The 22,054-nt window shown below is 45.0% G+C and overlaps 1 protein-coding gene across 8 annotated transcripts in view; it reads right to left on the bottom strand.

Annotated features, from left to right (window-relative positions):
• Positions 1 to 2,428: 2,428 nt before the first annotated feature.
• Positions 2,429 to 22,054, bottom strand: part of ZNF532 (zinc finger protein 532) — a 108,800-nt gene continuing 89,174 nt past the window's right edge. For 5 of the 8 annotated variants that reach the window (XM_082667831.1, XM_082667830.1, XM_082667834.1 and 2 more), the window contains 3 exons: positions 8,222 to 8,334; positions 5,871 to 6,018; positions 2,429 to 4,454 (listed from right to left, as the gene is read on the bottom strand). In XM_082667831.1, coding sequence (XP_082523957.1) covers positions 3,960 to 4,454; positions 5,871 to 6,018; positions 8,222 to 8,334 — 756 coding nt within the window. In that variant the 3' untranslated portion in view covers positions 2,429 to 3,959. Of the gene's footprint in view, positions 4,455 to 5,870; positions 6,019 to 8,221; positions 8,335 to 12,126; positions 12,319 to 12,370; positions 12,560 to 12,921; positions 12,981 to 22,054 lie in introns of those variants that run through there. The other 3 variants (XM_082667835.1, XM_082667836.1, XM_082667837.1) reach the window with 3 other exon arrangements.

Here is a 22,054-nt window from a genome sequence, read left to right as displayed (position 1 = left end):
CATTCAAACAAAAACTAACCTTGAATGAATATCTAAAGTTCATCTGCCCCACGAACAGCTCTTAATTTTGACTTCCATATTTCTATTTAAGTAATCTAAACGTTGAAAAAAAATCTGTTCGTGAAATCACCTAGGTCTGAACTTTCAGGCTTCTCTTCTTTCTCTGTATCCCACAGCATGAAATTTTCCTTGATGCTCCTGAAATGCTACCTAACTGCAGCCTCTTTCCAAGATTACTTCCCCCACCCTGAGCCGAGTCCTCATGCCCACGTGGACCACTGTGTCGGCACCATAGCGACTTCGATTTCAACGTTATTCCTGTGATGGTCATTTATGCTGTGCCAATATTTTCAGTCTTCTGCTTTCCGGGCGCATGGTAGGATTGCACTTCTTGACCTCCTTGTGATTAGGTGGGACCATGTTACTGGTTTTGGTCAATGACATGTGAAAAGTGACATCTGTCACTTCTGTGCCAGAACAGTCAATTGCACCTTCTGTCTGCCCCAATAAGCAGCAATTTTGTTGAAAGTGGGGTAAGGGGATAAAGAGATTTGGAGCAATGTCTCCAGTCTGAGCAAGAAATAAGTCTCAGGGGACTTCCCTGGCGATCCAGTGGTTAAGACTCTGCACTTCCACTGCAGGGGGCACAGGTTCAAGCCCTGGTCAGGGAACTAAGATACTACAAGCAGTGGGGTACAGCCAGAAAAAAAAAGAAAGAAAAATAAGTCTTGTTATAAGCCGTTAAGATTCAGGGTTACAACCATAGCATAACCTAACTTATGCTGATTGATACACTCCCACCATCCACCTCTTTTTTGTTTAATAAATTTATTTATTTACTTTGGCTGTGTTGGGTCTTCATTGCTGTGCGCAGGCTTTCTCTAGTTGCGGTGAGCGGGGGCTACTCTTCATAGCACAGCCTGCGTTCGGGCTTCAGCACTTGTGGCTCGTGGGCTCTAGAGCACAGGCTCAGTAGTTGTGGCGCACGGGCTTAGTTGCTTCACGGCATGTGGGATCTTCCCGGACCAGGGCTCAAACCCGTGTCCCCTGCATTGGCAGGCAGATTCTTAACAACTGTGCCACCAGGGAAATCCCTTCCACCCTCCATCTTAAGCACTGTCACCAATTAATCTGGTAGTCACTCCCCTGTCCAAATAACTCATCTCTATCAGAGTACAAACCCCCGAAGATTGTCATTCAAGGTTTTTTACACCTTGGACCCAGCCTACTCTGTCAGCCTTGCCTCCCCTTCCCCACCAACAGAGGAAATGGGATTCCTAAAAGTTCATGGAATGTGCCCCAGTTTTCTACCTTTGGTCTATGTCCTGTTTCTCAAATGCCCACATTGACAACCACACCCAGTATCTTTAGCTAATGAAAAATGGGTAGAATTCACAAGTCCCAACGTGGATTTTTTGCTCAGCATTCACCATGTTAACCCAAGTATTCATGTCTTTTCATTAACAGCTAAGAATTTTCCACACTGGCTCTCTCCAGTTCCTTCTATTCCCCCTCTGGAGCTCCTATGAAACGTGTTAGAGCTGCTTATTTCGTCCTGGACTCCTATGCTCTTCCATATATTTCATCTCCTTATCTCTTTGCTGCATTCTAGGGAATTTCTTCACAATCCATCTTCCAGTTCATCAATTCTCTCTTCAGTTGAACCATCCAGGTTTCCTCCCAGGGCTACAGCATCGGGTGCTGTTTTTCTACTCTGGATTTTAGTTTCTTCTTCATTTTGGACCTCTGGGCCTATTTAAAACCTTTCCTGGATGCTCATCTAGGCATTTAATAGATGCCAATTTCATATTACCCAGCACACCTGGGTATTTATGAGTAGACAGCCTCCCAAGTTATCTTATAAAAGTCATAGTGCCACAAACAAAAATTTCTAGTATTGTGTTTTGCATACTTTTTATTTGTTGAATAACGGAGTATTTGTGAATATGTACATAAACACATAGAGCGAGCACTAGATTTAGAGCAAGAATATCTGGGTTCTAATACGCAAAGCCACTTACCAGCTCTGAGGGCTTAGGCCAAGAACTTAATGAGTTCAGCTTCCTCGACTGTAAAACTAGGCTATTAGACCCGTGCAGCCCACCACACAGGTTTATTGCAAGGTTCAAATGCAGAAACATATGAAAAGTGCTATGAATACAACTTAAGAGCAATACAAGTATAAATATAACAAGTAACAGCAATTGAATTTCAAGTTGAGGCGTACTTAATCACACCCTCGGGTTATACCGAGGTACTGATGGAGTCGATATGTTAGCTGATTGCTAACAAGAATGAATATGCCGCTCTCCTGAGCAGGGAGAATTCTGCGATACCCCGTAGCCCAGCCCTGCAATGAATCACTCCCTAAACTGCATGAAGATGTCAGCGACCCACCATCAATAACTCTCTCACGGAAGCACAAGGGCCAAATGTCCCACGTTTATTTACATATGAAATGTGTTTAATACAGTTAGGATGGATATGGTTAGTGCATGACACCTAACAGCAGCAAGACCTTCTGAGGAACCGAACGTCGACTACAGTATATCATGCAAGTATATCTATATATACACAAAAGAATTTCTTCTCTTAAAAAAAAAAAAGTACAAAACATGTTTAGGGATAAATACAAGATATAAAATGCAAAAGAAAACACAAAACCAAAAAGTATAACTCTCCCAGAGAACTAGAAACGTTTGGAAGGGACAGAAGAGTACCTCGGCTGCACTAAGAAAGCGGAACTACCGATGTTAAAGATACTTATTTAAATGGCTGAACTAATAAACCCAGGTGGCTCAGTGCTGACTCGAACGGCCAATTGCGACATGCCGGCTGCTGCATCAATAAGGTGGAAGTTGTGCATCCCAAGTCTAAGTACCAGGACGTATGGCAGTAGCACCCTGAACAGGAAACGCCAACTCTTTAGACAGCAAAGGGTTAAGTCAATTGTGATTTTTTTTTTTCCTGTCAAGAGCCAGAGAAATACTTGATATTTTTAGTTGTGTCTTTGCAATAGTTAATAAATTACATGACAAAAGCTTGACTATATAAATCTATTGGTCTAACTACGTATTTGTAACTTTGACTGTAGTCCAGCCCTTTCGCTGCTGTATCTCCTTGTGCTCTTTAGAAGTCAGCCTTGCAAATCGGCCCAGAAAGCCACCGCGGCCCCCAGCCACCCCGCACCCCCGTGTCTTCCCTTTAGGATATCCTTCTTCTCCGTTCTGAGATGGAATCAATCCACGTTCCTTACTGGATCTCTGGCCCAAGTTTTCATCCCCCCACTGAGAAAGAAGCGACCTGCAAGGCTGCTTTCGACACAGTTTGGCCTGGAGAAGACGCCACACGCCGGGCTGCGGTCCTGACGGGGCCGGCACCCCCTGGCGGAGCAGGCACGTTGAGGATAGTGCTAAGACACTTAAAAGTCCCTAGTGTTTTTGAGACCTACAATCACCTACGATTTATGTAGTGAATTCTAAAAATTAAAAACACTAAAAAAGGCATTATCGTAGCCTGTAATTAGTTAACCCATTCAAATCTGTGACATACAAAATGGTTTATTTGAATTCAGGAACTGCCCCTGATACTAAGAACTGTTTTAAAGAAACAGTACAAAAAGAAAAATTCTAACTCAAATTAAAAAAAAAAAAAAAAAACCAAGAACGAAACAAAAAAAAACTTCAAAACATTTTCCACTAAATACTGATATAAACATGTAACAAAGAGTATAAAAAGTTATTCATTTAAATATATACAAACTCTTTTCAACTCAAATACTGTTTTAATACTTAATCGAGGAGGATATACAGGAGGAGGCGGAGAAGGGAGTGGAAGGAGGATATATTGCAACAGCCTAGACAGTACTGTTAACTCTATGATAACTGCCAACTTTTTGTAAGAAAACTGTCTCTTTGCTTCCAACGTGGACCGGGACTCTCGGCGGGAAGGGTGCGCGGCTATTTCTCCGCTGAGCTCACTCTTTTGGATTTGATGAAGGCCATGCCGTGGGTCCGCATGTGGGCGTTTAAGGCAGCTTCCGTCTCGAACGTCTTTGCACACACTTTGCACGTTCTGTCCGACACGGGGCCGTCGGCCGGCGCGTCCTCTGGGCCAGGCTTGTTCTCCTGCTGGCTCTCCTCGCCGGCCCCGTTCTGCTTGGCCGCTGGCTGCGGCTCCTTCAGTTTGTGGACGATGAAGAGGTGCCGGGACAGGGAGACGTGCGACGTGTAGCAGAGGCCGCACTCGCGGCACTGGTGGGACGAGCCGTCTGACTTGTGCTGTGGAATGTGCTCGTGGAACTGCAGCAGGTTCTCCGTGGTGAAGCCGCACACGGCGCACTTGTGCACCTTGAACACATTGATCTTCAGCTTCTTCAGGGGCTGCGTGATGGCTCCTCGGGGAGGTCTGAACTCTAAAACGGGTTCTTCCAACTTCCGCTTGGGACTGGGAACCTTGGAGAGAAAAACAGAGCGGGTGACGCACTGAAAACCGGTCTCTGGGCGGGTGACGGGCGGTCGGTGCTCGCGGGCTCTGGGGCTGCGGGGAAACGTGTCCCAGGAGCGGGGGGGTGCGGGCTCCTTACGGCTGCGTGGCTGCCGCCCCACCCAAGGGTCGTGCCTTCCAGCCCCCCAACAGAGGTGGACTCAGCTCCGGGATGACCAGGCATCCTCCAACAGCCGGCTTGGTAGGACAGACAGGTCCCAGCCCTCGTGGGACACAGGCGCCAATGGAGTGACGAAGAGCCACGAAGGAGCCAGCGTGCAGTGTGGCAGGGACAGCCTGCGCCAGGAGGCCACACGGGGAAAGGGGCCCAGGAGGCGGGCCAGGGGGGCCGGGGCAGGGCGACCAGGTGAGTGTGCAGATGAGGCCGAGGAGAGGCAGGGGGCGGGCGGACTGAAAAGCACCTCGTGGAGGAGAAGATGTCCGCACTTGTGCTTCTCCCGAGACTCAGGCGGAGCCACCTGAGCCTCACCGGGTCTCCTAAGCGCCCTTTCCTGCCCACTCACCTTCCTCCCACCCCTTCCCCTCTGGCCTCATCAAATCCCCTCCCTTCCAGCTCTCTAAAAAGCCAAGACGAGGCGCCGCCCTGTCCTCCCAGCTCTGCAGCCGTCCTGCTTTTCCGCCTTGACCTAGGGCTGCTCCTGCACGTACATTCTTTAATTCCATCCCCGCCTCCCCATCACTTGAGGGAAAGGGTTACAATTTAATGCGACACGAGTCTGACTTGTATTCTGATTTCAATGATGAACTCCTTGAAAGCACACACAGGCTTTTACCCAGGAACGTTCCAGATGCAGCACAGGGCCAAAGACGGCAGGTCTCCTAAGTGTCTGCTTTACTGCAACAGCACTTGCGACACACACACCGTGTACTCAGGTTAGTATATGTGCACTCAGGTTAGTATACGTTCTGTTGTCTGCTTCAAGTTCACTACCTACTGATAAGGCACTATCTACGGATCTTATCTTAATCCTTTATCAGTACAAAGAGAAGCTAAATGGAATCAATTTTGATTAGGCACCTCTCACAACCAATATACTGCCAATGAAGAGGAGTCTAGATTCATACAATCTCCTGGCTGAGAGACCATTTCTGTGAGTCAGCATAACATTTTATATGTAAGTAGATCAATCCCTAAAGTTGTGTCTGGAAGGATACAGAAGAAACTTAATAAAGGTTAACCTTTTAGGAGCAAGATGAAAGCTCAGAACGAGTGCAGAGAGAGCTTCCCTATTATTTTAAAGTTTTAGGCACAGTGTGAATTTTTAGAACTGTGTAACCGTAGAATAATTTAAATGCAAAAAAAAAAAATGGCAAAAGCAAGTCAACACAACTTCACTGTAAAGAGAACACGTGCAGTGTTTGACCTTGGTATCTTCTTTTATTTCTGCTTCCTCCTCATTGGTGGCTTCTGTCATTTCTTTCAAGTCAGGATCCTTAATTCCGTGCATGAGTTGGATGTGTTTCTCCAGCATTAACCGTTTCGTGAAGGTACGCCTGGAGTCTGGGCAGTGCCTGTGAGGAAAAAGACAAGGAAATAACCTACTTGCTTTAAAGGAACTCACTGAGGCGCACATTCACTGCTGAAAGCCCTCAGCCGGCCGACAGCCCCGCTCAGAGGGGCCAGGGTCGTCTGCATGAGTACCACTGGTCCAAAGCGAAAGAGTAATTTTGCTATGAATCATAGTTTCCAATTGGTGGGAAAAAAAAAAAAAACTCTTGCAGCTTTTGTTAAAAGTTTTCTATCAGTTTTTGTGTCCTTACAGGATCAGCCTAATTTGGGTCAGATGGAGTATTTATTTTCTGAGTTTGGTTAAAGTATTACTTGATTCGTTATTCTAGATGGCTGTAATTTTTAACATGGAGAACATTAAATTTCAAAAGTTTCCTTTCCAGTGACTCAGACGGTTCCCTCAGAATTTACGTCATGAGACACTCTGATAGGAAGAAAGTCCGTGCCTGACTCCTTCACGCTGGTGTTAACGATTCCTGTCCACTCTGCCGTAACACAGACAAGACAGACTGTCTCCCCGTCAAATTCCTCATCAAAGCACAAATGCAATATGCATGGTTAGAACCGCAGCGCTCAAATACATGTGTTCAGTCAGTCGATTAAAATGTAGAAAACTGTGAACAGATATCCAAGACAGGTCAATTATTTAAACTGTCATTTCAGCGTGTGCAAAATTATGTTAATTACGATTACAGTTCTTCTTTAGAAGATATGAATTTATCATTTTCTTAATCAAACAGGCCAAACACAGGTAAACGAAAGTTAATGACCATGGTGATTACAGATACTCTTAAGCCAGACATCAAGAATACCACTGCAGCGAAGGTGGATGGAAAGCGCCTCACGGCTTATGAAGAACCAAATTTGCTGTCTTCAGAGAGGCTTCTAAGCATTTTATAATGATTGGCTCCCAATTCTGGTGTCATGTTAGAGACGCTCTGTGGGGCAGCAGTGGGAGTCAGCACCGACACCAAAGAACAGACGAAATAGCTGGACAATCCCGGCGTCTTACTGCCTTACAGTCACTTCACGAGGAAATGAACACCCCCGTTAGAGGAAGGACTGTGCCATCCACGCCAGCATTGCTTTCCATTTTCTCAGCCCAGGGTTTCCTCCTAAATTCACTGATTCTTTCAATGCAGTCTCAACATACAGACTGTATTTACAGAATGTTCTCATCTCACCAAAATCACTCCCAGCTTCAATTTCACGGAAGGAGGGTCCCTGTTTTCCTACCCAAGAAACATTCCCTACCTAACCAAGACACAGCAAAGCCCCGGCGATCTGGTAGCTGACTTTCTCACGTTCCCTCAGCCACGTGGTACACGGAGTCCTGCTTTCATCACGGCCACACGCTGGCTGTATGGCTTCTGTGTCGTTTAGTCCTCTTTTATGGGAAGTGCCTTAAAGTAAGTAACCCTGTTACATCACCTCACTTCAGGCATGTTCTGAGTGGGTGAGAAAGCTTTCTCACTAATAATAATATGACAATCGCTGACCTTCATACACAAAGAGTCTCATGGACTGTCCACTCAGTGGGGTGGCCCACTCAGTTCCTTGAATTTGGTCTCTAACCAACAGCGTGTGCTGAGATGAGGGATGCACTGCAGCCGAGGGGCAAACGTCCAGCCCAGGATGACTCCATGACTGGCCCCACCACGGCCTGCTCGGAACCCTGAGTACATCTACCAGCCCAAACGGCTTCCTGATGCTGCCAACGCCCTGTGTGTAAGAGACCGAAGAGCATCTCATTCAACCGTGCACCTACCTGCCCGTGAGCCACTTCTCCAAAATTCTCAGGAATAAAACGCCTACCTCTGTATAATGGGTAAGAACATAGGTGGGAATTCCCTGCGAGTACAGTGGTTAGGACTCTGTGCTTTCACTGCTGAGGGCCCGGGTTCAATCCCTGGTCGGGGAACTAAGATCCCACAAACTGTGTGGCCAAAAAAAAAGAACAAAGGTAACAGATAAGAACATACAAAGGGTGGGCAAGGGGCTGCTCCTTTTTATTTTAATATTGTTAAGTGTTACAAACCAAGCAAGAATGGTCTGTCAAAACAAAATACAATTCCGAAAGGAAATCCATACACCATGGAGCAGAGAATGGGAAAATGAAAAGTTAATGGTGAAATGGGAAAAACCTTCGAGAAGTTCCAGGCTAATCCTTTCACTGTGCTTCCCACATTAGAAATCACGACTTACGAGCAGGTATAAACTTTCCTGATGCCTTTGTGCTTGATCCGGTTGTGACGGCACAGGCTGTGGGATGAGCTAAAAGACTTGTCACACTGGCGGCAGGGGTGCTTCTTCATTTGCTTTATTAGGAGAAAAAAGAAAGAAAGACACTTGAGAGAACAAAAACGGGAACACTTTACAAATTAAAAACTCTTTTGTAAGAGTCTAAGTATCACTGCTGTTTAGCAATACAGTAACAAGACTAGAAGATTTTAAAGGTGTAACAGAGGACTTCCCTGGTGGTGCAGTGGTTAGCCTGCCAATGCAGGGGACACGGGTTTGAGCCCCGGTCTGGGAGGATCCCACATGCCACGGAGCAACTAAGCCCGTGCGCCACAACTACTGAGCCTGCCTGCGCTCTAGAGCTTGTGCGCCACAACTACAGAGCCTGTGAGCCACAACTACTGAAGCCTACGCGCCTAGAGCCAGTGCTCCGCAACAAGAGAAGCCACCACAATGAGAAGCCTGGGCACCACAGTGAAGAGTAGCCCCTGCTCAACGCAACTAGAGAACAGCCCACACGCAGCAATAAAGACTCAATGCAGCCAAAAATCAATCAATCAATCAATCAATTTAAAAAAAAACGTAACAGAAAGGGTGGGCAGGGCTGGAGTAATCATGGAGGGGTTCATTTCTAGAGAACACACTTTATCATAAGACTAAAAAACTATTTTTTTCCTTAAAAAGACTTATTGTTTTGATTGAACACAAACACCCAGATAGCTGAAAAGAAAACATTACATAAATTTTCTTTGCGTAAGAGACGTTATTTTTAAAAAACAGATAACCTAGAAAAACAATCTTCAGCAGATACCAAATAAAGCCATAGTTAATTTGTTATATCCAGAAAGAACAGGTTTCCTTCTCCAATATGCCATTTTAAATTACATCTCTGGCTAATTTTAAACATTTTAGCTTCTCCCCCTAATAACTAATTATTGCTTAAATAAGGAAAGAGTTTTCCAAGAATGCTTTTTGTTTTAAATGATACCATTTGGTTATCTCAAGAACACAAGTTTGAAACCACTTTGGGGATATTGCCTGTTGGTATATGTAGAGTGTGTGTGTGTGTGTGTGCAGGGGAGGGACACTGAGAAAGCAAGAGAACACGATCAAGAGATATATAAAAATCTGGGCTTCCCTGGTGGCGCAGTGGTTGAGAGTCCGCCTGCCGATGCAGGGGACATGTGTTCGTGTCCCGGTCTGGGAAGATGCCACGGAGCGGCTGGGCCCATGAGCCATGGCCGCTGAGCCTGTGCATCCGGAGCCTGTGCTCCGCAACGGGAGAGGCCACGACAGTGACAGGCCCGCGTACCACAAAAAAAAAAAAAAAAGAGAGAGAGAGAGATAAAAGTCAAAGTTTCCCACTTTGGCTAAGACATAATGTTAATTCAACAGATTCCCATGTGGAACGTTTGAAGTCAAATTGGTGGCTTAACATTTAACACAAATTATTTGGGCATGATATGCACTGCAGTCTGGAAGTAATGTCACATCACAAGGAAATGAAATCAAGAAAGAACTGTTCGCCTCGTGAATGAAACAAATTTGGCTCATCAGCCCTCGTAAAAAATGGGGATGAAGAAGGAATACGTTCTCACGTGAAATTGTGTTACTACTTTGGCAGTAAGAAGAGATAAGCAAGCAACTGTGACCTAAGTGATAAAGAAATGATGTTTTCTAAAAAATTATTTTTACATTAATCACCTGACAAACACATCCTTATTCAATCTGGTAAGCAATTCTATTCAGGCGGCTGAGAGGAGTCCCAGAGATGGGCTGGCACCTTTTCTCCACCACTCACTAACCATGTGATGGGGGAAAGTGTCCCAACCTCCATAAACACCCACTCCCCAAGCTGTCAAGTGGGGATCACAGCAGTGCCGTCCTCAGAGAGAGTGCTGGGGGAAGGGGGCCACTGAAGGGCTAGCACAGTGCTTGGGACACAGAGAAATCCTCAATATGTGTTACTTTATTAGTAATAAGAAAGTTACATGTCCAAGTTTCATTTTTTAAAAAGTGGAAAACACAATCTTTTAAATAAAACAAATCAGTCCGGCGGACGCTGAAAAGGTCTTGAACCCAGACAAAGGCAAAGGAGGAAGTTCCTTCTCCAAGTTAAAGATGAAAGTCGTACCATTGCTTGTACTGCTTTCCTAAGCATATCCCCGGGATATATGCATATACATCATGTATCCCAGACTGTAAGAATCATCTCTGGGGAAAAAAAGACACAACAAAGCAAGTGACCAACTAGTGCCTGAGATATCCTGTCCCTTCTCCTTCATAAAAATTTTCGATCACATTGAATAGGCCATCCCTAGTCTCTTTTATTAGCATATGTAGCCAGAGAATGAATAAGAGGTTTCTTTTACAATAAAACTTTAAGTCAAGAACAGTCAGTTATGAAGAGTTCTACTATGTTTCAATAAAGGTTTTTAACATCTACAAATACCTAACTCCTGTTGAATTCTGTACATATAAGATGGACAATGTTAAGATCACCTGGGAGAGCTGAAACATAAGACATCTTTCTAAAAGCAAGACAGTTGTAGCAAATAATCATAAAGGAGGGAGACAACGGAAGTGTATCTTTCTAAGCACAGAACAGGGCAGAGACCTCAGAGACATGCAGACTGGATTTTCTATTATGGTGAAGATTTTAATATTCTACTTCTTGTTACTGTGTAGTTATATTAATATCAAATCAAAATTGTAATAGAGAAATATCAATAAAGAAATCCTCAGAAGATAATAAAATAAATGAAGAGCAGTTTAGCTAAATCAATAATTATTATTTTCAAAAAGAGTTGACGATACTCTTTTTCAACATCTTTATGAAAAAAAATTGCAGAAATGAACTGTGCAATCTCAAAACAATGGGGCAAGGTTTCAAAATCACTGGTGACAAGAAAACTACAAGTTAAACTCCAGTTTCCAGATCAAACCTGCCATGTTCACAATACCTATCAAGACAAATGACTTTCTTCTTTGTTAAATTTTAGATACTAACTTGTTTAAAGGTGCTTTGCCTAATTTATCTTCATAACTTGTATCTTCAATATTATAATAGTTCATACTGCTACTTTATGACACAGGGAGCAATTTTTAATCAAACAAACATGGGAAAAAACAGTATTAAGAAAGTGTAGGACTTCCCTGGTGGCACAGTGGTTACGAATCCGCCTGCCGATGCAGGGGACACGGGTTCAAGCCCTGGTCCGGGAAGATTCCACATGCCACAGAGTAACTACGCCCGTGCGCCACAACTACTGAGCCTGCGCTCTAGAGCCTGCGAGCCACAACTACTGAGCCCACGTGCCCCAACTACTGAAGCTCTTGCGCCTAGAGCTCGTGCTCCGCAACAAGAGGAGGCACTTCAGTGAGAAGCCCGCGCACCGCAACGAAGAGTGGCCCCCGCTCGCCGCAACTAGAGAAAGCCCGCGCGCAGCAACAAAGAGCCAACACAGCCAAAAGCAAATAAATAATTAACTTTTAAAAAAAGGAAAAAAAGTGTAAAAGTCTATCATCATTCTGTTTTCAAGACTTTTAATGTCCTTTACTTCTGCTGGCTCCAAGGCTGCATAAACTGATATCAACAGAACCAGGGCCTTAAGTGCACTCTTTATAGTTAACTAAAATCAGAAAAGAAATTTATGAATTATAAATTATTTTGTTTTTAAATAGAACTCTTTAAAGAAACAGTGAACTAATAAGCTGGAAGGGTCTGAAAATTCTGCTAAAACGTTAGAGCAAAATATCAAATAAAACACGTGGGCACACCTCCTGAACTGTCTCCCTCATCTCCAATTTCTGACTCTTTTACCTTTGTGTCCTGTAGGGAAGAAAGCATTATTATTAACTGCTCTTACCAAACAAACTCCTTTGTTCTACATGCCCCAGCCCTGGGCTCAGGTCTGAGCTCTGGGATTTAAAATGCCTCTGAGAGCCATTCTTTTCGGATGGCACTTGGTGGAGGTGGGCGCTCTCACGATCAGACATTTCCATGCTGATAACCAGTCCCTTCCTGTCTCTTGGCTTGAAGGCCTCTGTCTCAGGTGACTCTGAAGAAGTTAGAGGGAGAAAAGCCACAACTTCACACTCCCATCTGGCCAGACACCCACGCATCTCCATCTCTTCTGCGATTCCCTCCTCCACGAGATATCTGCCTCACACCAACACGCACAGGGCCTCCTTGACAACCAGCACACGTCCAGGAACAGCCGCAAGTTTAAGATTAAACGGGAGCGAAGTTATTCCCAAAGCACGCTGACACACATCCTTCAGCTCTTATCATAGCGGTTTCTATGAAAAAGGAAAATCAAACCAACTGCATAATTTACGCCTACCACAGCAGCAATCCCTCAGAATTTAACTCCTAAAACCCTGGACCCTTCCACTTGGGAATCTATTCTACAGATAAACCCGCACATGGTACAGTCAGTTCTGATTTAACACAACATACATAGAACACGTGCTCTAAATCATTGAACTATGCAGAATCAGGCAACAAAACCCACAAGACTTCCAGCAACAGTGAAGTTCAGGGCATAACTTTCAAAAACTGCCAATGACCCATTTAATAAAAAACTAAACTAGCATGGATTTGCACATGTTAAACGGTTAAGAAACACATATTAGGTGCTGCAAAAAATGTGGCACTTTACCTCGAAAAAGACCTTCAGTTTGCTTGTGGAAGTGAGCGCCAGGGGGCTTGCTTGAGTTTCTGTAAAGTGGTGTAAGGAGGGTTATCTGAAATTGGAGGGAAGTTGTAACACCAGGTGTGGACCTGTGTGACTCAGCCCACGGGGAGATGAGGTCACTGGTGAAGGCAGAAGGTGTGTGCACAAGTGTGCCGGATGGACTCCTACACAACTCTGTTGCACAGTTTAATGATCATCTAGTGTTTCTCAGGGATGGAATCACACGAGCAAACTCGGAATTCACATTATGTTTCAATTGTTCCCTGATGTATCAACTACATTGGAACAAATCTGTGTTTTCAACACAGGCATTACAGCAGAACTGACTGTACATACAAGGTTATTCACTGCAGCCCTGTGTGTAAGGGGAAAAGATGGGGAAAAATGTGGGTCCATCCAAGGAGAAATGGTTAAATAAATGATACGTGCTCAAAACAATATTCTTGTCATAAAGCAGTAGAAAAGAACGAAAGATCTCAAAGCACTGGTATGAAAAGAACTGTAACATAAATTACATGGAGACAGAACCGGTGCAGAAAATTAACTTAATAAACTGTGTTCTGTGTTAAAAAGAGGTAAAAATGAGAACACAGATGCATATACGATGATACTGGCATAGAGAAACTTCAAGGGTGGCAAGGGTAGAAATAATGAGGCTTTTAACTGCATTCCTTCATATTATTTGGATTTTTGAACCATGTGAATATAGCTCATATAAAAAAATTATTTTTTTCTGTTGCCTCAAAAAGATCTTAGGTCAGGTTCACTGAGGTATTAATTTACGAAATGTAAAATTCACTTTTTAATGAGTTTTGGGAAATGGACACAGTTAAGTAACTGCTACTGCAATCAAGATATAGAACAGTTCCATCACCCCCCAAATTCCCACGTGCCCCTTTAGCGTCAACCCCTCCTTCCTACACCCAACTCTTAAAAACCACTCATCTGTTTTCCATCCTACAGTTTTGCTTTTTCCATTTGTCACGTACGTGGGACCATGCAGTATAATGTGTGTGGTTTTGTGAGCCTGGCATCTCTCACTCGGCATCACGCATCGGCAACTCTATCGAGTGCATCAGTAGTCCGTGCTTCTCGCTGCAGAGGAGTACTCCGTTGTATGGACAGATCCCTGTTTGTTTACCACTTACCAGGTGAAGGACTTCAAGGCTGTTTCCAGTTTTTGAAAATTATTAAAGTATACAGTATAAACTATAAACATTCATGGACAGGTTCTGGTGTCAACATATGATCTTATTTCTCTTGGGTAAATACCTAGGAATGGGATTACTGGGTCCTATGGTAAATTACATAAGAAACTGTCAAAGTGTTTTCCAGATGGCTGTACTCTGTTTTTCCACCAGCAATGGATAAGAGCTCCAATGGCTCTGCAGCCTTCCCAGCACTTGATATTGCCATTTTGTTTTATTTTATTTTATTATAGCCATTATCAAGGGTGGCTAGTGGTATTTCATTGTGGTTTAATCTGCATTTCTCTAATGACTAATGATAGTAAGGTAAAAATTTTTCAGTTAACAGATAAAATACCTATTTATATGGTGTGCCTCTTCCTCCAAAGAAAAGCCCTGAACTCTGTTTTTAGTTTTTTATTTTGATTTCAGGAGGAATTTCACTCTCTTGTAAGGTCCTTGAAAACAGAAGCTGTGGGTCATCCATCCTTACAGCCCTGGCATTCAGCACACAGAAAACACTCAGTAAATAGTCACTGTGTAAATGAATAAAAGAAAAAAATAACTGAATACACAATTATCTACTGGAAAAATACGAGCATGTGCTACAAAGTGTTCACAGAATAACAAATTTACCATAAAGTCCTGGACAGAGAGCAAGCACTGCTTGTTTCTGGAAGATGGATGAGACGCGGGCATGTTTAAATCCTGGTAAGAGCCTCTAAAAAACAAAAACACTGGGCTTCCCTGGTGGCGCAGTGGTTGAGAGTCCTCCTGCCGATGCAGGGGACACGGGTTCGTGCCCCGGTCCGGGAAGATCCCACATGCCGCGGAGCGGCTGCGCCCGTGAGCCATGGCCGCTGAGCCTGCGCGTCCGGAGCCTGTGCTCCGCAACGGGAGAGGCCACAACAGTGAGAGGCCCGCGTACCGCAAAAAAAAACAAAACAAAACACTGAGGACAGAGGTGGGGAGACAGGGAGGGACTCACACAGAAGGAAGAGCACATCCTCCTGTGTGACTGGAGATAAGGCTCTGCCCATAAACAGGTGCAATGCTTACATGGCCAGTGGTGGGCGGGTGAAGAAGGGACTGGGAAACGGAAGGAACTCCTGCCTGGCAGCTTCCATATCAAAGTGAAGTGATACGATGCATCTAGATGCTGCAGCGTTCACTTTCTTTCTCTTACTGTTGCCAATTATGAAAATAACAAATGGTTATTGCAAAATAAAAGACAATGAGATTGCTTCTAATCTCACCAACTGAGGTAACCACTATCAATTTCTAGCTGTATATCCTGCCCATGTCTTTTCTGGATACACGGATTCACGTGTACTTATGAGTCTGTATTATACATATTGATTTGTCACCTGATTTTTTGCTTGTAAAGCACACATAGCTACACATATTTTGATGACTCCACATTCTTCTGAATCCACCATCGTATTCTATTGTATAAATGGACCATAATCCATTTAAATATCTTCTATTAATGATTTAGATTATTTCAACTTTTACAGATAAAATTTTCTATAGTCAACCAATTATTTCCTTTGGATAGATTTCTGAAAATAGACTTTCAAGTTGTAAAAATGTTAAGGCTCTGTGTCCCTTCTTGCCGAACTGTCCTCAAAAAGGACACCAGTGACCTAAGTCGGTGTCTCTTCATCAGGAGTCTTCAACACCAGGTCACATTCTTCAACTCTGCCGAAGTCAATGGTAAAAATTCTACTGCACTTTTGTTTCTCTTCAATGCCTAGTGACGCTGGACATCTAGGCACGTACTCCTGAGCCATTTATATTCCCCTGGGGAACTGCCCGATCACATCCTTTCTGCGGTTTTCTATGCAGTGAGGGCTGGAGACAGCAGGTGGGGAGCTCAGAGGGCAGACAACAGAGCCTTGCACACCATGGTGAGGGCTCCGGATCGTCCATGAGTGCGAGGAGGGGGCACTGAAGGGTTTGAGCAGAGGACCAATATGACCGACACAGTTTAGATGGGTCACCCCGGCTGCCAAGTGTGGAAGCAGGGAGCCAGGGCACAGGCTCCAGAGGAGAGATCCTGTGCCCTGGGCTTGGGAAAAAGGGTGATGATAAGTGGTTAGATTTGGTATGTACCTCCAGGGTAGATGTATGGATGGGCTGAATGTAGGTGACAAAGAAGAGAAAAAGAGGGGTCAGTCATCACTCCAAATTCTTTGGCCTGGGCATCGGTGGAGCAGAGTTACCAGCTACTAGTTGGGAAAACGGGGAGAAGCAGGATTAGGGAAGGAGAGGGATCAAAAGAGTTACGTTTCGGATACGTTAAGTGTGAGAAGCCCACTGGAGATCTAAGCAGAGATGTTAAATAAATAGGTGGTTAGCGTCAAGTCCGGATCTCAGGGGAGAGGTCTGGCTGCAGATACAGATCCGTGAGTCACTAGTACATAGATGCCACTCTGAGTCATGGGCCTGGATGAGAACTGTCTGAGAGTCAAAGGACACGTCAACGTTCATAAGATGATAAAGACCAAGAAGAGCTATCGATGAGGCAGGATGAGAACCAAGAGAAGACAGTGCTTAAGAGGCCCAGCAAAGAAAGCACTTCTAGGAGGACAGAGCAGATGAGTGCTTCAGGCAGGTCAACGAAGACGCCAACTGAGAAACCCAAGGCCCCTGAACTCAGGGACACGGAAGCACTGGACAGGCTGGCAAGAGTGGCTCTGGTGGAATGGGGGGACGAAAGTCTAAACAGGAGAAGGAGGCAGAAAACAGAAGGACAGAAAACGATTCCAGGGAGATTTATTATAAAGGGAGGGAGAGAAAAAATGGCAGTAGGGAAGGGGGGTGAGGAAGGCTGCTTTGCTAGGATAAGGGTACCAGGGCAGAGCTTTATGATGCTGAGAAAGATGCAGGAGAGAGTGGACGAGTGTGGGCGGCTGTGACACCCTCGAGTGGTCAACAGGGGGCTGGATGGAGCGTGCAGATGGATGGGCTGCCCTTACAGGGGGCGGGGACGCAGGATCATCCTTTGTAATGGGAGATGACACAGTATTTGAGATCAGATGCAACAGGGTTTTCACTGCACCGTCTCCTTATGTGTAAGGCAAAATCCAAACTTCTTGGCTTTCGAGACGGTCCACAATCTAATCCTCAAGCCACCATTATGACTACATCTCCTGGGACTTTATAAACCTTCCATTCAAAGCCTCTCAAATCCACATCTTCTGGAGACCATGACACATTCCTCCCTGCTCTTCTGAGACAGCCTTCCCTCTCCTGGACGCCCATTCACGCCCTTTCCCCCTCCAGCCAGCTCAGCTCTCAGGTCCTTGGTGGGCCTTCCGCTCTCCAGCCACCTGCCTCTCCTTCTCTTGCCCACATCCCACACAGCTATGAGTGAATCTCTGGAAACACACATCTCAATGTGTCCCTTCTCTCCCTAAAGCCCACCTGGCGTTCTCTGCAGCTTCAGGGAATGAGGCCGTTGGACTTGCCCGCCTCACCCATCCCAGCCTCCCATCACCCCCTTCCTAGAGCATCACCCTCCAGTACTACGTGCTGGCAGCCACCTGGCAAAGCCGTGACGGTTTGTACCACATATCCATTCTCCTCCTGCTCGTCTGCACACAGGGCAAATCCCTCTTGTGCACCCTCCAAATACCTCTTTGGATAGTATGAGGTAGCATCTCTTCTGTGCAGCCTTCCCTGGCATCTCCCCACCCCTGCCGATGTCCCACGGAACAGTGACGCTCAAATCCTGTACCTTAGATGTAAGTCTAATTCTTCTCTTCCACGTATCAAACCCAATTTTAATTTTTAATTTCACTCTATCCTCCCGTGATATAAGGCTGGACTATATTTTATTGCTCGCTTTATTCACAGAGCCTCAACAGGTACTGAGCTAAAATCTGAATTGAATGCACCTTTCGCTTAGCACTTAATTACGTTCACACCTTGTGATGCTCCTGAGACTCTTGTTTCATACCCAACTCAAACTAGTTTTAGCTTTAAAAGTATTTATCCTTTATTTTTCTACCCAACTATAAGCATCTATAAGGCAAGAATTACATTTCACACTTGGAGCTCCCTCATAGCAAACACTATGCAATTTGATAAATATTTATAGAATAAAAGAAAGATACATACGGAAGAACATGGTGTAAAGCTAAACATTCCCTAAGTATGACTGAATGGCCTGTTCTAAGCAGTTGCAGAACTGTACATTATTCCTATAATATGCAAGTACCCAGAGGCACCAAAGACTTTAAAAACAAAACAGTCTAGACTGATAATCTGAACAGGTGAAAAACCTATCTATCTATCTATCTATATATACATATAGTCTAATATATGCCTCCTGTAATATAAATTAGCTTCCCTACAGAATAAGAATGTACTCAGATTACATATAAATAACTCAATAAGTTGATTATTAAAAAAGAAATTCACGAATGAAACATGTATCATTAGCATATGTATTAAATAAATAAAAGGTATAATTTGCATTGTGAGGATTCTTGAAACTTTTCACCAGGATAAATAAAAAGTAATGCTTCATTACGTATTTAATTCATCTATTTCTATTAGATCCGGATATAGTCAGTATGTGCCCACAAAACTGTAAAGCTTTCACTCTGTATGAGTATTACCTACAGTCACGGATGGTGAATCACAAGAAATAGCCCTGCTCACCCAAGCCACCTGTGCTCTCTTAGAAAATGGTCTTGTACGCACACAAGTAGAGTAGCCTTCCTCCGAAATCTGGAATACTGTGGGTCATAAATTCTAGTCTTTTCTGAGAGAATTTAATATCTAGGACACTAGTGAGATTTTCCAGTCTCACTACATCTAAGAATAGACAAATAAAAAGGTATTTAGAGGAACACAGCACAGGAAGCTCAAACTTCGTACATGTGAAAGCACCAAGAAAAATAATTTTTGAGTACTAAACCATCCAAGCTTCCACAAACTGGAACTGCGTGGTTTGGGGGAAATACATACAGAGGATAAATTTAGACCAGAGGTTGGCAGACTTTTTGTGTAAAGGGCCAGATTGTAAATAGTTCAGGCTTTGCAGGCCATAAAGTCTCTGCTGCAACTACTCAACTCTGCCTTGTAGTTCAAAAGCAGCCACCACAGACAATGACGAATAAATGAGTGGGCGTGGCTGTGTTTCAATAAATTATTTACAATAACAGGTGGCTGGCCTGGGAACCAGTTTGCTAACCCAGATTTAGACCCCTGTCTCGCATTCTACAGAAAACAGAGCCAAGTCTCAATCATTCAGAACCAAAACTATTTAACAAAGTAAGTAATCCATCCGGGTAAGAAAAGAAAAAGTCATAACTACTTTTTGTAGAGGAGAATGGTTTCCTTTCATAGGAAGTGCTCAGAACATGTCCCACGCACCACCAGGATCTAGATTACTGAATGAACACTGAGTGGGAATCTGTGACCTCTGAGTCACCTTCCAGAGCCATCTATTTTATGATTCTTACCAAGTCAACCATGGCCTTGTATTTTCTTTGATGCCCCCACTTCGGGATGTAAAATTATTTTCTGGTTGTTTTGGGCTTCAAGGTAGTATCAGCTTACTGAATCGGGTGCTGAATTATTATTTTTTTTAATTTTAATTTTTTATTGGTGTAGAGTTGCTTTACAATGTTGTGTTAGTTTCTGTTGTACCACAAAGTGAATAAGCTGTATGTATACGTATATTCCCTCCCTCATGGACCTCCCCCCACCCCGCCCCATCCCACCCATGTAGGTCACCACAGTCGGGTGCTAAATTCTTAAAATTTAAAAACCTGGTCTGCCAGTTGGGACTTAGGAACGTATTTTCCTAAAGAGATTACACATGGATGCTGCATTCCTGGTCAAGCACACAGAAGTCTCCTCACATCACACCACAATACCGCACCAATATTCTAAAGCCTCGCCACCATTCTCCGATCTGGTTCAATGAAGAAACCCAATCCCAGAGCAAACCTGGACACTTCAGGTCATAAAAGAAACTACTCTCCTCCCCTAGCCTCAGCCCACTGGATCTATACCTACATCTGCCTGCCGGGGATGCCACGGGCAGGGAGGGGACGCTGGGGCACAGGAAGGGACTGAGGTTTGACAGAGAACGGGGGTGGGACCCTGGGAGGCTTCAGTCTGCGTCGGGGGCAGTGGAAGCGGAGAGGAGGAAAACTGCTCATTGGTGACAGCGAGGGAAGTCAGTCCCCGGCTTCAGGCAATGTTTTTAATAACAAACGTTCTTAGGCCAGCAAGTCCTGGTACATTCACCCAAAGCAGACGGAGACGGCCAAGTCTCGTATTCCTCCCATCTGGCAACAGCGCCAGCCCGGCATCCAGGGAGCCTCCACCTCCTAAACCTCGAGAGATAAACAGAAAGAGCCCAGGGAGGAAGAGTCTTCCTCGGTCTCCAAAATCACAGCAACCCTGCTGGGCCGTGCACTGCAAGCACCTGAACGTCTGCGAACACCTCAGTCCCTGCAGGCGCGGGAGGCAGCCCTCTCTAACCAGGTGCTGCCTGCACGCTCCCAGGGCAGAGGACCACCGAGCTGTACTTCAAGTGCAAAGACACGCTGCGCTGCAAGGAACTATATTCAACACCCTGTGATAAACCGTAATGGAAAAGAATATGAAAAAGAATGTATATATGTGTATAACTGAATCACCTGCCTGTACAATAGAAATTAACACAACACTGTAAATCGACTATACTCAAGTACAAAAGAAAAAAAGATACCTTGTGCTGGTCGGCAGCACCAGTGCTTTAAGTTCGATGAGCTCACACTGATCCAGCCCCTTTTGGCCAGAGGCTTGCACCCGCCAGGCGGCAAGGTAAAAAATACAGGTACCATCCACACTTCCACAAAGGAGTGAGAGTAGCCAGCCAGGGCCTGGGCCTGGCCACACTGAAGGCCCGGACAGCCTGGTTCTCCAGTACCCCATGGGGCCCAGGGCTCTCTGATTCATTCCACACTGTTAACTGAGCTCCTACTTTCAGTCACCAGGATCTCCCTGCTGTGTAGCGGGAAGATCACAGTCTGCTGAAGACGACAGAAAAAAACTAAAGAGTGGATGTCCCATTTATGACTGCAGTGGCCACAGGCAGGTGGAAGAACACAGAGAGGCCCCACGGGCACAGGGGCACTGCTGCTGGCCACAATTAGCTGGATCCACCTGGGAGTTAACCAGGCAACGAGGCAAGGACAGGGATTTCCAGGCAAAGGGAACCGAAGTGGCAAAGACAAGGAAGAGTGTGGTGTGTGTGAAGGGACCGTAAGCAGCTCTTCTTGCTGCAACCACAAGGCCTGGCAGGGCAGGTGTGGGAAGGCCCAGGGGAGACACCAAGGGCCTCGGGACTCCACCTCAGACAAACCCACAAGGGTCCACCCGTGACAGACAGACAACGTTCCCAGGAGATGCTCTGGCAGTCGTGCGGGGATCTACCGCTAAGCTGTGTTACCTGCTGCTGGGTCTGATCTCCTGAGTTCTGACTGCAGGGCGACTGGTTCTGTTGGGGACCCTCTCTATTGGGACCACTAGCAGCTCCCGCTCTGGCTCCACCAGCCCCTAAATCCTACAAGACTTTCAGAGGCGACCTCACTGACCTGAGACTTAACATATTTGCCTACTACTTTGTTATTATGTGTATTGTACATCTTTTTTGGTTTTTTTTGGCCATGCTGCGAAGCTTGCAGGATCTCAGCTGCCCGACCATGGATTGAACCCAGACCACGGCAGTAAAAGCGCCAAGTCCTAACCACTGGACAGCCAGGAAATTCCCTGTACATTTTTCAATTTGGGGTTTTATACTGAATATCCAATGGAATGTGCAGTAACATGCCATGTCCTACAGTGAATCAGAAAACGTTCACCAAAGGAGCTCACAGAGAAAGCCATTCTTATCCTTTAGA

The sequence above is a fragment of the Grampus griseus genome (assembly GCF_964374135.1).
Source record: "Grampus griseus genome assembly, chromosome: 12".
NCBI lineage: Eukaryota > Metazoa > Chordata > Mammalia > Artiodactyla > Delphinidae > Grampus > Grampus griseus.
The sequence above is the reverse complement of the archived record's forward strand: the minus strand, read 5'-3'. Positions and strand labels throughout refer to the sequence as shown.